Raw genomic sequence first — 15,526 nt, 5'->3', positions numbered from 1 at the left:
CCGCTCCTCCTGACGTCACCGCAGGGCGGGACGGCAAACGGACCAATCACCGCGCGAGCTGTGGCTCACAGGTAACCACCTCTGCTACAGGATTGGTCACCTCTCTCCACCCAGCCCCCGTGCTGTACTTCAGGATAAAAAGGCTTGGCGGTGGGTTGGTGTAGGTGTGCGGCTTTGACAGTAGAAATAATGAATGATCCCTCCTCATACTGTTGCTACTAATGAACAGAATCTGAATCTGCTTTGTTGGTTAAATGTGTGTACACTACAATAGACATGCACCTAAAAACAAGGACCAGAAAGCTAAACAGAACTATTAAAGCTGATAAACTATTATGCACACAAAAGTAGGTGACAAAATACGTCTGTATAAAAAGAAATATAAGAAAAAACAATGACCAAAATGTATATACACAAGTCAAGTGTTTGTGTAAATGGAAAGCAAATAGTGCAAAAGAATAAATACTGAGTGAATATTAAACACGGCTGCAAAATTAGTCGTGGTCGTAGTGTACTGTAGGTCATAGTGACTATAGTAATGGACTTGTAGTTGTAGGTATTATCTCTCAAACTCTGGACCACACACCAAATAATGTATTGAAAATCTAGATTTTGATCTCGTGGTACGGTGCACAAACACAGAGAAAAGCCGTATAACTGGGTGTCATTACTACCATCAGCCTTTTTTCCCCTTCACCCATAACATCTTACCTATGTTACATGTTATTTATCTTGTATTGTTGTGTTCCGTTCTTTAATTTGAAGTTCACTCTATTCTCCCAGTCCCAGTCAATGCTCAACTGAATCTACGTTTTTGTCTTGGCTATGTGCGTTGTATCTTCGTTTTACAACAGAACAAAATCAATACCAAAACCAGTTTAATTTATTTGTGACGATACCTCAAAATAACTCCGAGAAAAAAGCACGTACGACTCATTGCTCCACGCCTAATCACCCTGCCAGGTGCGCACCACTTGGGTACGCTGACGTCTGTTTACGGTGATCTAGAGCTCCATCTAGTGGATTGTACGACCCAAACAGACAAGATGAAGTTGATGGAAATTCTACAGAAACTATACATACCGACATACATACAACCTTTTTTGCGCCACGGACCCATTTCACATAAAGCAATATTTTGCCGGACTGGCATAGAAACGAATAAAAACAAATTGCTGAAAACACAACTGGCCCTGAATGTAGTTGTTGCAATTATTCTCATCGTTTGGCCTTTTCCCCTTTCCGAAAAAGCTCCCCAAACACGTTTGTTTTTTACTCATTTACTCATCAGTTTTAGAGTTAGTTTACCTGTAGTTTATTTATCCTGTGATGCAGCTGCTGTGGTGTCCACACGCTGGGTGGCGCTGTGACGTAGACGGGGAGGTGTTTGCTCCGGTTGGACCCTCTCTCCATCATCGGCAGTGAGCTGCCAGTTGCCTAGTGACGAAAAACTATCGACTGCTGCTGATTTCCTGCGTTTTCAAAATCTCGTCGCTGGCACTGAGCTAACTACTACGAAGTTTTGCGCACAGATTTCATATGTTTATGTCGTCTCTGTTTATGTCAGCTGGAGTATGGGACGAAATAAAGTCACTATTCTTGGCGGGAATCCCGTGTAACGTTTCAGCGTTTCAGGTCGCGTTATGAGGCATTTTGAAGAATGAAGAATAATTATATTTTCATCAGGGTCGTTGGGAAAGGGAGCTATGGGGAAGTGAACCTGGTGAAACACAAAACAGACCGAAAACAGGTGAGAGACGGAACGTGTTTGAGGAATTCAGTACAACCCACAACACTTAAAATAAGCGACGTATAACGTTAACAACTGAAATTTGTAGCTTGCCTCTGCAAAGACCCAGCTAAGGTTCAACTAGCTTAAAGTTAGCTAAAGACGGCTAGCTAAAGCCTCAGATTTATTCACGCTGTTGTACATTATGTTTGAGATTTATGAAGCCGCTTTAATAATGTTAACCCGTCCATTTCGCTGGAAGACATAACGAAACAAACCCCATGTGTTATTAAAGGCAATGTATGTTGTTATTTTGGGGGCAATAACACTCAGTTTAAACAGCTGAGAAAAGTTGTTTTCTGTCTCCAGTGGTCCCTAAAGATTCCTCGAAGGGTTTAAACCCACAAGAATAATATAATTGAACCTATTCAGCCTTGAGAAGCTGTAGCTGCATGACTAATATTACTGAACATGATGGTGACTGTTAATTCCCAAACAAAAAACAAAAAAAACAAAAAACCTAAATATTATGTAAATGTGAATTACACCTGTAAGCTGTTTGAACATTTTTCATGTTATGCTCCATAGTGTTATGGGTTCTGTATTTGTTCATGTGTCCAAATATACCATAGAATGCCATGTTTTCCTTATTTTCCAAGCCAAGGAGAGTGACATTGTGTTTTTTTGCCTTTCTTTCCCCCAGTATGTTATTAAGAAGCTGAATTTAATCACCTCCTCCAAGCGTGAACGGCGTGCTGCTGAGCAGGAGGCGCAGCTTCTATCCAGGCTGCGACATCCTAACATTGTGATGTACAGGGAGTCTTGGGAAGGAGATGACTGCCAGCTGTACATTGTGATGGGTTTCTGTGAAGGTGGTGACCTTTATCATCGACTCAAACAGCAAAAGGGCGACCTCTTACCTGAGAGGCAGGTGGTGGAGTGGTTTGTCCAGATAGCCATGGCACTCCAGGTATGTTGTGAGATTGAAGGTGAACTCCATGTGAGGATCAGACATAGTTTATGTTCTTGATATCATAATGGGACATCAGAAATCACTATTTTGCTTTGCAGTACCTGCATGAGAGGAACATTCTTCACCGGGACCTTAAAACACAGAACATTTTCCTGACGAAGACCAACATCATCAAAGTTGGGGACCTTGGCATCGCACGAGTATTGGAAAACCAGAATGATATGGCCAGCACACTCATAGGGACCCCTTACTACATGAGTCCAGAGCTCTTCTCTAATAAACCCTATAATCACAAGGTAATTTGGTTGTCTGCTTTCACTATTTGTAGTTTTATTTGTGAATGGTCATAAGAACTGCTTTACAAATGCATTAACAGTTGTAGTCGTTTGAAATAACAAATGGATGTTATTTTTTTCTAGTCAGATGTATGGGCCCTGGGTTGCTGTGTGTATGAAATGTCCACACTGAAACATGCCTTCAATGCTAAGGACATGAACTCACTGGTCTATCGCATTGTAGAAGGAAAGGTGGGATTCAACTTTTTACATATATTTTATCTGATATTCTGTTAAGATAAACTTTGCATGGTTTTATTTTGAATAAATTATTCATGCTTTTCAGATGACAGCAGTCGTCGTTTTGCAAGCAGATTGATTGACTATTGATCCAAGTCTGAAGTTTTTTCATTTCCTGAGAGTGTCAGAAGAGTTTAGCAATATTTTTTTTAGTTTCATAAACAGACTGAAGTTGGGAATAGTCTTGTTCTTTCCCAAATAACCAGAGATGAATAAGCTGTGGGTTTATTGATTGGTAACTTCAGCCATCTTGATCAGGAATTTCATAATTGATTCTCTTCTAGTTCATACAGTGCGTTGTTTTCCTGAACCCTGAAGTCTCATTTATGATATGTTTTTTTAAATAGAAAGTTTTTCTGGTTTTCTCATCAGCTGCCACAGATGCCCAGCAGGTATGATCCCCAGCTGGGAGAACTGATCAAGAGCATGCTGTGTAAGAGACCTGAAGACAGGCCTGATGTCAAACTTATCCTCCGACAACCCTACATCAAACGACAAATTGCCATGTTCCTTGAGGCCACTAAAGAGTAGGTGGCACTGACAGCAGGCTGTGTTTCTCTTATTTCTGATTTATTTAAAGCAATTTATTATTTGCAAAAATCTTAGCCAGTGCTTTTCTTTTTTGTCTTTTGTGGTCATTTTTTTGTCTTTGTAAACTTCAGTTGGAATACTTATTCAATTTGTTTGTTTTGGCTCTTCCCAGAATAACTGCCAAGTCAAAAAAGAAAGCTGTGGGTGGCAGCAGTGATTGTAGGGCCAACAGTGCATTGTTGGTGGTGTCACCTCAGCCAAAACCTGAGAGAAGTCCCCAGCTGGAACCTCCAGTCAGGGTGAAACGGGTGAGTGACCACAGAATAACAAGGCTGGTTTAACACAGACAACTACAAATATTGTACAGTATTCCCATAGTAATGCCTGATGTTTTTCATTCACTCAGTATTGACCACTTATTAAAGTGTATTCTATGATTGCCTTATATTTCTTATATCTTTTAATAGATTAATAGTAACATACAGGTATTTTTGGTTATACTCAACAGTGAAGTTTCAGTGTGTGGAGGAAAGGTTTGATTTGAAAAGTAGGGTGTCATCGTGTATTTTACTGCATTTTATTTTGCCGGCTCATTCAAGCTAGTTATTGAACTAAAATGATCCCTGAATCTCCTGAGTGGAAAGTGTTTGTGTGCCACTTGGATACTGTTATGGACAGTATTGCAATTATAATTAATTGTCACAGTAGGCTTCTGTGCTTTGCAAAAAGCCAGCATTAACAACAACTAGATTCATTATGCCTTGAAATGTTAATACATTTCAAGGCATAATGAATCTGGTTGGGACTTTTAATTAATTGATATGTTTTTTGCTTTCTCAATGAAAGTACTTCTGCTTGGTCACAGTAAGCAATTGTTGGGGTATTATTGCTGTGGTAAAAATCTATTATTAAAAAATGTCTTCACTTTAGTGCACCGAAGCCAGCAAGCCAAATGTTGGATTCAAGTAGTAAATACCATTCAGATTTATAATATGACATTGCATCAAGGTTTTCCCAAACACCATAACCAATGCTGAACAAGTTCTATTGTTGTATATTTATTGTCAGTATGTTTGTGTGTTGATTTATCCTGGTCATCGAGGTAGCAAGATGTCAAAAACAGTCCAGTGGATTTCTCCAGTGACTTTTCAGTGGAGGCTGTTTTCCATGTTTCTTCAGTTGTGATGTTAGGCCGGGAATCATGAATGATTATTATGGTTTTTGTTTTTCCTCTTAATCTTCAGAAAGAGGAGAAATCACAACAACATAAAGTTTGGAATGGCATCACTGACTGCAACTCGGTCCAATCACCTCTGTCACACAAACCCTCCTCACCTAATGCTCTCAAGGCCAGCATCACATCCGTGGCAACTGTCAGCAACATTGATATTGATCTCCAACTGCAGGAGGATGAGGACCCGATAAAGAGACAGGTGCAGGGGCTCCAGTCAGTTGTGTCGCACAACCAGGCTGGTAACGAGCCTGTGACTCACGGTGTACACAAAGACAGCAAGGGTAGAAGGAAACCAGATCCCTCTCCCCCTCCTTCCCCCGTTAAGCCCCCTCTGAAGTCTGTATCAGGTGTTGGCAGGGGGGGAGGAGACGAGAGGAGGGCATCCAATGGATTGTTAGACATCCATCCACAGGCCACGCCAAACCCTGGGGATACATTTTCTGTCTGTGGGGAGAGACAGATGTCAGATGATACCATGGAGTTACTGAAAGAGGCTGACATGCAGAACCCAATGATAGAGGTGGAGAGAGAGGCTGCTTTTTCTATCTGTGAGAGAAAACCTGCACGCAAATCCAGTATAGAAAATATTGGAGCATCTGTGGAAGTGAATACAGATACTAAAAACGACACTGTTACCCTTCTTAAGGGAGCTCCGACACAACACCATACCTCAGACATCCAAGTAAGTGCTCTTAGTAATATTACAGTATTTCTGTTATTTGCTTATGCAGTATTGTTTTATTTGTTAACGTGTGATCATTTGTGTGGTTGCAGGAAAACCTAGAATCTACTGAAAAACTGTTAGAACCATTCCCTCCAACACTAGTGAGCATTACATTTCTTGTACTCACTCTGTGAACGCTTGCCAGAATAAAGGCCATAAGACGACTGTAGCACTGCTAACATCCAGTGGCACAAAGTACAAGAAGTTCTCTCTTTCTGCCACAATAGAAAAAGTGTAACTGTGTGTGTTCAGGAGCCTGTTCAAGAGGATTCTCCCATACAAGCCAGTAAGCTGGGTCTGATGACTCCGTGTCAAATGCCTCCGCACTTCTCATCAGAACCTGCTGTATCACATCTGCACAGAGGGAGGGACAAAAGATGGACACATGGAGATCAGGACAAGGTAAAAAAACAGTCCATAAGTTGATTAATTGATCTTTTTTTAAAATCTGAATTTATCTTAATTTTTATTTATCTTTTTTTGTCTTCTTTTTGTCCAAGGTGGCTGCTCCTCGACCGTTACCTCCACCTCCTGTTGAGACAATAGCTGTGGAGGTGAGGAAGAGGAGCAGGAGGAGCACAGAAAGCAAGAGAGCTGGTGTAGCTGCAACCTCCACATCAGTTAGTTCCTGTCAGGACGGATTCTTAGCACTGCCGCAGGTGACAGTGCTCCTCCACTCACACAGCATGTACAGCAACATTACTGTGAAGACGTATTTTTCTGAACATCCATTCGGCATAAGACACATTTGGTGTTGGTAAAATTAGAAGCTGAATCAACATTTCTGCAATCTTAAAAACACAAATAGTTAGGAATTATCTTTCAGTAAGTGTAAGTAATTTGAGGCCATAACTTTTGAATTTTGTATTGAAAGTTGAATGGAGTATATAAACAATATTAAAATATTGTTTTGATTCTTTTGTGCTTAAGGGGAACGGTTTTGGTTTGTCGGTGTATTCTTGCTGAAATCAGCAGATGCAGTTTATCCGTCACAGAAGATGTGGGTTTATTGTATTTTTAGGATCGTCCTCTGTCTGCCAGAGAGAGGAGAAGACTGAGGCAGTCCCAAGAGAGCGCCAGTCAACCAGGTACTTACTGTCTTGTCGGAACTAAAACCAGAAAATTATAGTTGAACCTACAATATAAACGCAAAACTGTAAAACTAAAATTATAAGAGGCTTCAAAACAAAACAAAACAAATGTGGTCATTGTTGACTTTGGACTTTTCTTGATGACTTCTTTGTTTTTTCCACAGGTGGTAATGTTGTAAGAAGGACATCTTATGATGTCACTTGCACCAAGGACGAACACTACAGTGTCCCAGTTACCAGATCTGTTTCAGACACTATCACTGCGACCAACAGCAGGGTACTGACCTTCCACTGCTGTGACATTCAGTCATTAAAAGAGAGCTGCACTTTTTGAATGTCTACCAGTGTGACAAAACAAGGCTAGGTGTACCTTGTGAGGCTAATTTGAGCATATTACAGTGAATTTAAAGATGAAGTTTGTGTCAGAACGTTTGTGTCATAATGATGAGCCGTGTTTCAATACAGCAGGATAAGATCCTGGAGCGAAGGTCAGATGAAGATGAGTGCAACTCATCCACAAGTTCCACTGAACGTTCAGAAGGAGACTGCAGGGAAAGGTGAGAGCAGACAAGACAAGAGAAAATAACATGAAGTGCAACTCACCTCAACTCAAGTATAGTCATCACACGGCTTTGTCCTCCATATTTTTAGCTCTGGAAAGTCTGTAATAATCCATGATTTGTGGGTCATCTGCAGGAAGACCGAATCCAGCGACATGCAGGATTTAGTCCATATGATGACCCAAACTTTGAGAATGGATGTTGGAGACCGTGTGAGTGAGGTGGACAAAGGCAGATTTGGCTCCTCTGCATTTCCAGAGTTTAAACTCAACAGGAAGTACAGAGACACCCTGGTGCTCCATGGGAAGGCTGGAGAGGAAGCAGAAAACCTGTCACTTGGTGAAATACCAATAGGTTAGATGTTTTGGTAAAACTTTATAGTCATCAGTCTGCCATTCTAGAGCTTCCCTGTGTTTAACCATCTTTTCTCCAAAAGGCTCCACGTCTGGTCTAGCCAAGATAAGGAGAGCCATAGAACACCTGAGGACAGATGTGGTGAAGGGCCTGGGGATCAAGCTGCTGGACAGAGTTCTGGAAATCATGGAGGAGGAGGATGAAAGCGAACGAGAAGTAAGATTATAAAGAAGTGAACAATTTCACACCAAATCATACTGTACCCACACTTGTACAAGTGTTCAAGGAGAGCAACTAAACAGGACCAAGAGCAGTGTGTTTGTGGGTTTGTGTGTGCACAATACTTTGCACATCTTTAAGGGTATTATGCTTTCTTTAAGTTAAATGCATTGTGCACCTTTACAGCAGGAAGGGTAAAGGGGGTCACAAACATGTACTGTAAGCCTGGTGTACAAGTCACATCCAATGACTTTCTAATGAATTGGTCAATGAGATCAATGTATTGACTGAATAATTTCTTTGTTTGCATTCTGACACAGACACAGAGATTTGAATTAGACTGACTTTTCATCACACCTTTGGAATAGATGAACTTGTGTGTGCGCAGTGAAATCAATTTGTCTCCAGAGTTTAATAGAAATGTTTGTGTCAGACTCAGAGTTAATTGATCTGTCCCTGGTTTCCTAATGATCACAGTTGGCATCCTTTTCTCTCACTGCAGCTGTGCCTTCGTGACCAGATGGGGGATGAGAAGTACCAAGCTTATGCTGTGATGGTGAGGCAGCTGAAATTCTTTGAGGATATTGCCCTCAGGGTTTAGAGAGAACATTGTATATAAGGGAGAACACATATTTGCATTTCTGTGATACCACTTTTGAGAATGCATTCAGGCAAGTGTCTTGATAGGTCTTGTATAACAGGAAACTTTGGGAGAAATTTGAAACAGACCACCTTGCTTGTGTGGCACTGCCACACTTCCACTCTTGTGCTGGCATGCAAAATTATCACCTATGCTTCATGATCACATCATGGAATTGCCACAGTACAGCTGCCCTCGTGCAAGAAGTCTCATGTAAATTACTGTGTAAAGTTTTCTTTGGATTTGTAATATTCCTGTAATTTTCAGGATGCCTATGCAAAGATGTTGAAGCACTCGTCTTTTACTTTCTATAGTGGATACTCATTTGTTTATTTATAATGCAGGACAGAATGTCAACAGCTGTTTTATCTATGCTGTACTCATGTGGACACTAGCTCGCACTTCTGCTGTTGTATTTTCTAAAACACGAAATCATGTAATGTAGATGCATTGTTGATATTAACATTTGAATTATTTCCAATAAATCCTGAATATAATTTTTTGTTTACGCCTTATTTTCCATATTGATAAGAAACAGACAAATGACAGCAGCAAAAATACAGAAAAGCACTATTTTTAAAAAATGGAGATACATCTTTGTGCACTGTAACATACTCAGTTAGTCCCGCAGAGGAAAAATATTCTAAAGACAAATGAAACATCCCATTGACAAAACATAGACAGTATCAGATGTTTATTATTTGGACACAGAAGTATTTCATTGTTGACTGATAAACACTGTAACAACATTTTTTTCCCAAATGCTTCAAATGTGAACTGTGAGACAAAATTCAAAATAATTTCCGATATAAAAGGATGTATTAACAACTGGGCAGCGATCATTTTCAGTTATTTGTGCTTCTTCTTCTTGAGGCTTTCCTGAGGTTTTTGGCTGGGCTCCCCGCTGGTCTCTGGTATGACTGGCTGCCAGGACAGAGGATTCCGTCTGAACATAGGCCATGGAGGCAGGGTCAACTGAAATCAAGCACAGGAACATAAGAAATGATATTATGTTGGCTGTTTATTTTCCCCCCAAGAACTTTTTTACAAACTATACCACCACAAGACAGCCAACAATATGTAATTTTAAGTGTACAATTATAGAAACCTATATTGGCTGCACAACCTATCTATATATTATTACTTCCCACAAAAATAGCAAACGGAGCACAACAAAACAAAACAAAACTTACCACACAGGACACGGCAAAACCAGCCAAGACTATGTACACTGTCCACCCGAACTGTTCAATGATCAGACCGTACACGAATCCAATCACCTGGAAAACCCATACAAATAATATCAGAGAACCTGACTAAGGTAAAAATGCATTAAGTGGTTTGTTTCGAATTGCTGCTGTTGTATATCGAAGATGCAGCAATGAAGTGAAGACGATGAAGAAGTTCTCCGCCGATACTGTCTTGTTCAAAAAGGTTTATTGAAACAAGTACAGCATCACAGACAGCATGCGATGTCTGGGTGGTTTCAGCCAATAGAAGCAACACACACATACAGCATCTCGAACATGCATTATATAGGGGAGTTGTGTTGACACAACTAAATACAGAAAGTTAGAAAGACCTAATATGGTCGTGACAGAACATATGTCGCACAACAGGTGAGGGCCTAATATAATCATGGCCTCTCCATCTTTAGGTTAAAGGTATTTACGAGCAACAAAAATCTCCAAGCTCAGGGGAGGGGATGCCCAAAAAGATGAGCAGATACTACACTGCTTTGCGTGTATCATAATTAGTTACCGCTGAGATGAGTATTATTCCTTGGAAGATCTGTTCAGCCAGCTTCTGGCCTTTATAATCCTGCAACACAAAGGATGGACAACATTAACAACGCAAAATCAGTTCAGACTCGGGGAAGGGTGGCAATGGGTTTATCTGTGCAAAAATACAGCGCGGGTCTTAGGAACAAAGTAAAGTAATTGGGAAAATAAAGAAGTTAGAGACGATACAGAAATCACAGGATCAAGCTAACTTCCAATGCAACTTTGGTTAAAACGAGGACGTGCCAAAACACGAGCAAACAACTAACTACTGGTGACTTAGGTTAACTTCGCATTTGATGTTAAAAGCTACGATGGATCAGAAAACTTAGTCTGGCAGTTATTACCATAACGTTAGCTAGCAGCTGTTACCAATGTAACGTTATTTTGACCACTAGGTTACATTGGCTAGCAAGGAATTAGTGTTAGCTTAGTTTAAATGCATGGATGAATGGCTACCATTGTTATGCTGCTCTATATCAAATAACCCAACTATCTCTTACCATGTGCGTGGGAATAGTCTTAAATACAGACAACATCTTTCCGTCTAAAATGACAAAGCATACGCGAACAGTGGTTAGATGCTCGAGCGGATGCAAACCGACCCTGACTGACTTCCGGTTTCAAAGATCTACGTCGTATTGTGAAGGACCCACCCGGCTACTCCTCAGTGTTAGAAATTGTGTTAGCTGCACAGGTTCATGTATCTATAAACAATCGGGATGGGGTAAAACGCCACACGTTGCTCACAAATCCGGTTTGGTGTTAGTGGAAAGCTATGTGAGCCTAAATGATTGCCGGTCAATATGTCTAGCTGTTCTTAGCTATTATTGTCTAAGCATATAATTTTACCTTGTATCTCCAGCTATGAAATCATAAATACATACAAAATTGAACTTGCATTTTTTTCTTAGGCATGAACAATGAGCTAATCCGATTTTACAATCAGGCAAACGCGTGGGCAGCCATTACTACGTGCAAACGTGATAACGGATAAACTTGTTGATGTTGAGTTGGCAGTTTGGCTCTTGTGTAAATGACTCTTGCTGTCTTACGGGGTGTCTTTTTTTAGAGCTGACTTCACCTACGTTGTACATATTTTTGCACATTTAAGCATATGAACACAATGAAAAGCCAATAGTTTGCTTGTGGTTCCATTGTGCATTTATGCGGTCGCTACGCAGTGGTACAGCAGCAAGTCGAGTTCACCTTAGTTCTCATTAGTTAGCCAGCAAGTCCAGGTTGGACTGCACTCAGGTCAGTTCAGCGACTTTTATTTTTAAACTTGTTTTTGTAATTTTCATCAGGCGTGCTGGAGGGGCGGATGAAGTCGTTGTCATGACACTGAGGAGAGGTAAGCCAGATGCCTTTTTGCTTCTCTGACACGTCTGTAATTCTGTCTAGATAGTACAGCGTGAATGGAAAACAGTTAAATAGAAAGTAATAATAGAGTAAAACAGAGTCAAACTGGCTGCCATTTCTACATTATTATTTGTGGCATTCACGTTTCCTACACTGACACCGCTGCCACAGCTGCTGTCAACATCAGCGCTTCATTGTGTCTTTCAGTAAACGTGGTCATCCTTGTGCTGCTGGCTGTGGCCTTCCTGATCATTGTTCAACGAAATCTCCTCAACCTCAGTGACTTTTTACACAAGGAAAACTCAGGTATGTTTTTCTTTGTGCTGGGGAAATACACATCGTGTGGCTAAATTTTTGCCCCTCAGAATATGGAGTGTAGTGACGTGAACATCACATCAGACACTTTCAGTGTATGAAAATGAACCCTCGGAAACAGCTTATGAAAGCCCAAATATCCCTCCATGTAGATGCGGGGATGATTCTTCCCTTTGAATCCGAGTTGTCTTCAGACCTCAGACCAGAGACGGTGAGGAAAGGAGAGGAGATCCCTGTCCTCATCACTGCTGCTGAGGACAGGCTCGGTGCTGTGGTTGCTGCCATGAACAGCGTCTACCAGAACAGTAAAGCCAATGTCGCTTTCACCATCGTGACCCTGAATGACACGGTGGATCACCTGAAGTAAGACAATGGACCAAGTCTGTCTTGCTACATCATGCATACCATATATTGCATAGTGCTGCAGGTCTTTGGTAATCCAAGCTAAGAGGAATTTGTGAAATGCTAATCATATTTGATTCAAGTCATCTTCTCTTATCAACAGAGTGTGGCTCAGTAAGACAAAGCTAAACAATATCAACTATAAGATAGTTATTTTCGAGCCTGAGGTTCTCAACGGGAAGGTATCTAAAGATCCACAGACGTTGGAGGCTGTAAAACCGGTGAGACAACTAAATGTTTTTTAAATGGGGCGTAATAAATATTCATATTACTGTTTGCCTGTGTTCATCTCCTGATAACCTTATGTTAATCGTCTGTGTTTCAGTTGACTTTTGCCAGGTTTTATCTCCCTGTATACATACCCGAGGCTGAGAAAGCTATCTATTTGGATGATGATGTCATTGTACAAGGTAAGACACCGCCATAAACCAAACGTATTTTCCACACAGCCTGTCACTCATTAACTCTCAAAAATACACATGTTAGTACTATAAGAGAAAAGGGAATTAATGAAGGGATTTTCCCTGTTCTGTTGGATCTCAGGGGACATTCAGGAGCTGTATGAAACCAACCTCAAACCGGGACACGCAGCTGCCTTCTCAGATGACTGTGATTCAGCGTCAGCTAAGGGCATTGTTAGAGGAGCAGGAAATCAGGTGGGTATCTCTTGAATTGGCTCACTGTTTTCAGCTATCTCAAAACAAATTTATCATTAGTGTGATTTAACAATGAATCTTTCTTCAATAGAATAACTATATAGGCTTCCTGGACTTCAAGAAGGAAGCTATCAAGAAGCTGGGGATGAGGGCCAACACGTGCTCCTTCAACCCCGGGGTCATCATCGCCAACCTGACAGAGTGGCGGAACCAGAACATCACACGGCAGCTGGAGCACTGGATGCAACTTAACACACAGTATGTGACTGTGGAAAAATCTGGATTTTATTTCCATTTTCCATTTACACAAGTGTAATCAAGGGGACTCTTTCTGGTCATATTGAGCTAAATTTGTTGGTCTCCTCAGGCAGGAGCTGTACAGTAAGACTCTGGCAGAGAGTATCACCACCCCCCCACTCCTCATTGTTTTCTACAAACGTCACTCCGCCATCGAGCCCATGTGGCACATCCGACACCTTGGTAAGTTCTGTTTAATCACTGATAGGAGATTAAAAGGGACTAGAAAACTAATATCTTAAGAGTTTGATCAAACTGATTTTACAGATGGACAACCCCGAACAATTGTTCTCTGGGATTTTTGTGTGATGCTTCCACAAATACACATCCACAATACAGGACATATGAGTATGGAGGTGCTGTCTGAGTATTTTGAGAAACTTTTATGTAGTTTTTAAAGGAATGGTTCAGTATTTCCCTCAACTGTAACTGTCTGCTGGCTGTGGCTTCATATTTAGCTGACAGATATGGTTGATATGGTGTCAGTCTTCTTGTTTAACTCAAGGCGAGGAAGCAAATGCCAGCAGAACCGGAATGTTAATTCCTGCTTGATCTGAATGTTTTTGACACCAAATACAGTATGACTTAAATCTAAACGATCATTTGATGGTAAAACCTTGTTTTTCAGGCACGACCGGAGCTGGAAACCGCTATTCTCCCCAGTTTGTGAAAGCTGCCAAACTCCTCCACTGGAATGGACACTACAAGCCGTGGGGGAGAACGTCCTCCTTTCCCGACGTGTGGGACAAGTGGTTCATTCCAGACCCCACAGGAAAATTTCACCCTGTGCGAAGACACACAGGGGACAAATAGATTGAAGAATTGGTTTCAGGAACTTTGGAGCAGCCAAGTCCCAGCAGGACCACACCTCGCGATATCTCAGGAACAAAGTAAGGCCTTCTCCCTCGCCTGCCCTGTACTTGAGTTCTGTCATCCTCCCAACATGTGTACCTGTGTACTCTCACGCTCCCTTGAACACGCAGAGTTGACCTTTTTTCTCTACCCACTGCATCTCGTTATTGCTTGGGGCTCACAAATATTTCACATTTCTTTAGTCCACATTGCCCTTGAGATTGCTTTGAAACACACTTCTCAAAATGTTCTGATAAACTGTTGAAAGCAGATTATTTCACTGAAGAGGCACTGTTATCTCCTTATAGTCAGAGCAGTGTTTCATCCCCAACATGAGACCTGTTGCATCTGAAAGTTATGACCTTTCATAGCCATGTGTGCAGTAATGAGATTTCGTAAGACATGCCAAGACAACCATGTACATCTTAAGCCATCGTCAAAGTAATGTTGGCTGAGGTAGCTATGTTTACATGCAGCTCAACACTAACTTACTTTATTTGCATACGAAAGCAGTTTATACAGTTACCTCAGCATTAGTGGTGCAACAGCCGACCCGACAAACGCGTTCCCCTCCTGAGTTAGGTCAGTCTGAATTGTATATTATTTTAGTCATGATGACTCATGTTGTTACCTCAATGTTCAGGACTTCCTGTGGAAAATTAATGAATCTTTTCATACTTAATTGCAGATACGCTTATTAATCAGATCCACGTTGACATCTTTTAAGCGTTTAGTTCAGCATTTCCACTATAGTCAGACAGAAAATGTTTCCTCTTCCTCTATAATTCTGTTATCCTGAGTGGCATTTTTACAAATAGGAACTGTTATTCCAATTTAAGTTAATGCGCTACTACTTTGATTTGTCCCACTTACCAAGTATGACATAAATGAACATTAATTCAGTACTGTACTGCCCCTCACTGAGCGGTTGTGGTGTGGTTTTTAATGATTTTTTTATGAGACCACTAAGCAAACTGCACCTCTGCAGAAACTGAACATGTTTGCACAAACTTCTCATGCTTTATCCCATCAGGATTTTTATACACATCGAGAAAGCATTCAACAAACCGCTGTAAATATTTATCTTTTGTAAAGTTCATGAAATAAAACATTTTTATCAGTTAAATCTTGTGATTTTATGATTATCTGCAATGGACCTGGTATTTTTTTAAGATTTGGCCTTTCCAAGGTTGTGTACAATGTTTGTAATATTATTTGGATGTTAAATAAG

General features: G+C 40.8%; 3 protein-coding genes across 6 annotated transcripts; 2 read left to right on the top strand and 1 right to left on the bottom strand.

Moving 5' to 3' along the window:
• The first annotated feature begins 1,431 nt into the window (after positions 1 to 1,431).
• On the top strand, positions 1,432 to 9,125 carry nek4 (NIMA-related kinase 4). Of its 2 annotated transcripts, none has more exons than XM_076755043.1 (16): positions 1,432 to 1,750; positions 2,433 to 2,699; positions 2,801 to 2,998; positions 3,122 to 3,229; positions 3,650 to 3,804; positions 3,981 to 4,116; positions 5,053 to 5,724; positions 5,817 to 5,867; positions 6,019 to 6,168; positions 6,267 to 6,425; positions 6,788 to 6,854; positions 7,022 to 7,134; positions 7,326 to 7,414; positions 7,554 to 7,771; positions 7,854 to 7,987; positions 8,493 to 9,125. In XM_076755043.1, exons 1-16 carry the CDS (start codon positions 1,661 to 1,663, stop codon positions 8,589 to 8,591), a joined length of 2,706 nt encoding a protein of 901 aa, XP_076611158.1. In that variant the 5' UTR covers positions 1,432 to 1,660; the 3' UTR covers positions 8,592 to 9,125. The 2 variants fall into 2 exon arrangements, with proteins under 2 accessions (XP_076611158.1, XP_076611150.1); XM_076755035.1 differs by having other exon boundaries at positions 7,323 to 7,414.
• Positions 9,126 to 9,309: 184 nt separating this feature from the next.
• spcs1 (signal peptidase complex subunit 1) lies at positions 9,310 to 11,032 on the bottom strand. Its single transcript, XM_076755056.1, has 4 exons — positions 10,915 to 11,032; positions 10,392 to 10,451; positions 9,824 to 9,910; positions 9,310 to 9,605 (listed from the first exon to the last, which is right to left on the bottom strand). The coding sequence occupies exons 1-4, from the start codon at positions 10,948 to 10,950 to the stop codon at positions 9,480 to 9,482; spliced, it is 309 nt and encodes a 102-aa protein (XP_076611171.1). The 5' UTR covers positions 10,951 to 11,032; the 3' UTR covers positions 9,310 to 9,479.
• Positions 11,033 to 11,388: 356 nt separating this feature from the next.
• Positions 11,389 to 15,418, top strand: glt8d1 (glycosyltransferase 8 domain containing 1). Of its 3 annotated transcripts, none has more exons than XM_076743838.1 (9): positions 11,389 to 11,765; positions 11,981 to 12,079; positions 12,241 to 12,451; positions 12,594 to 12,711; positions 12,816 to 12,900; positions 13,034 to 13,146; positions 13,238 to 13,404; positions 13,514 to 13,626; positions 14,072 to 15,418. In XM_076743838.1, the coding sequence occupies exons 1-9, from the start codon at positions 11,750 to 11,752 to the stop codon at positions 14,254 to 14,256; spliced, it is 1,107 nt and encodes a 368-aa protein (XP_076599953.1). In that variant the 5' UTR covers positions 11,389 to 11,749; the 3' UTR covers positions 14,257 to 15,418. The 3 variants fall into 3 exon arrangements, with proteins under 3 accessions (XP_076599953.1, XP_076599970.1, XP_076599960.1); XM_076743855.1 differs by having other exon boundaries at positions 11,422 to 11,765; positions 12,283 to 12,451; XM_076743845.1 differs by having other exon boundaries at positions 11,422 to 11,765; positions 13,238 to 13,408; positions 13,518 to 13,626; positions 14,072 to 15,412.
• The last annotated feature ends 108 nt before the right edge of the window (positions 15,419 to 15,526 follow it).

The sequence above is a fragment of the Chaetodon auriga genome, chromosome 2 (genome assembly GCF_051107435.1).
Source record: "Chaetodon auriga isolate fChaAug3 chromosome 2, fChaAug3.hap1, whole genome shotgun sequence".
Lineage (NCBI taxonomy): Eukaryota > Metazoa > Chordata > Actinopteri > Chaetodontiformes > Chaetodontidae > Chaetodon > Chaetodon auriga.
Note: the sequence above shows the minus strand (reverse complement) of the source record. Positions and strands in the feature narration are given on the sequence as shown.

Excerpts from the sequence above, each read along its gene's own strand:
- spcs1 (XM_076755056.1), bottom strand. The coding sequence starts at position 10,950 with ATGTTGTCTGTATTTAAGACTATTCCCACGCACATG. Across the intron at positions 9,911-10,391 it reads GAATAATACTCATCTCAGCG|GTGATTGGATTCGTGTACGG; the intron begins GTAACTAATTAT and ends TGGGTTTTCCAG. Across the intron at positions 9,606-9,823 it reads GTTTTGCCGTGTCCTGTGTG|TTGACCCTGCCTCCATGGCC; the intron begins GTAAGTTTTGTT and ends GCTTGATTTCAG.
- nek4 (XM_076755035.1), top strand. The coding sequence starts at position 1,661 with ATGAAGAATAATTATATTTTCATCAGGGTCGTTGGGAAAGGGAGCTAT. Across the intron at positions 2,999-3,121 it reads ATAAACCCTATAATCACAAG|TCAGATGTATGGGCCCTGGG; the intron begins GTAATTTGGTTG and ends ATTTTTTTCTAG. Across the intron at positions 4,117-5,052 it reads CTCCAGTCAGGGTGAAACGG|AAAGAGGAGAAATCACAACA; the intron begins GTGAGTGACCAC and ends CTTAATCTTCAG.
- glt8d1 (XM_076743838.1), top strand. Across the intron at positions 12,712-12,815 it reads CGTTGGAGGCTGTAAAACCG|TTGACTTTTGCCAGGTTTTA; the intron begins GTGAGACAACTA and ends TCTGTGTTTCAG. Across the intron at positions 13,405-13,513 it reads TGGATGCAACTTAACACACA|GCAGGAGCTGTACAGTAAGA; the intron begins GTATGTGACTGT and ends TGGTCTCCTCAG.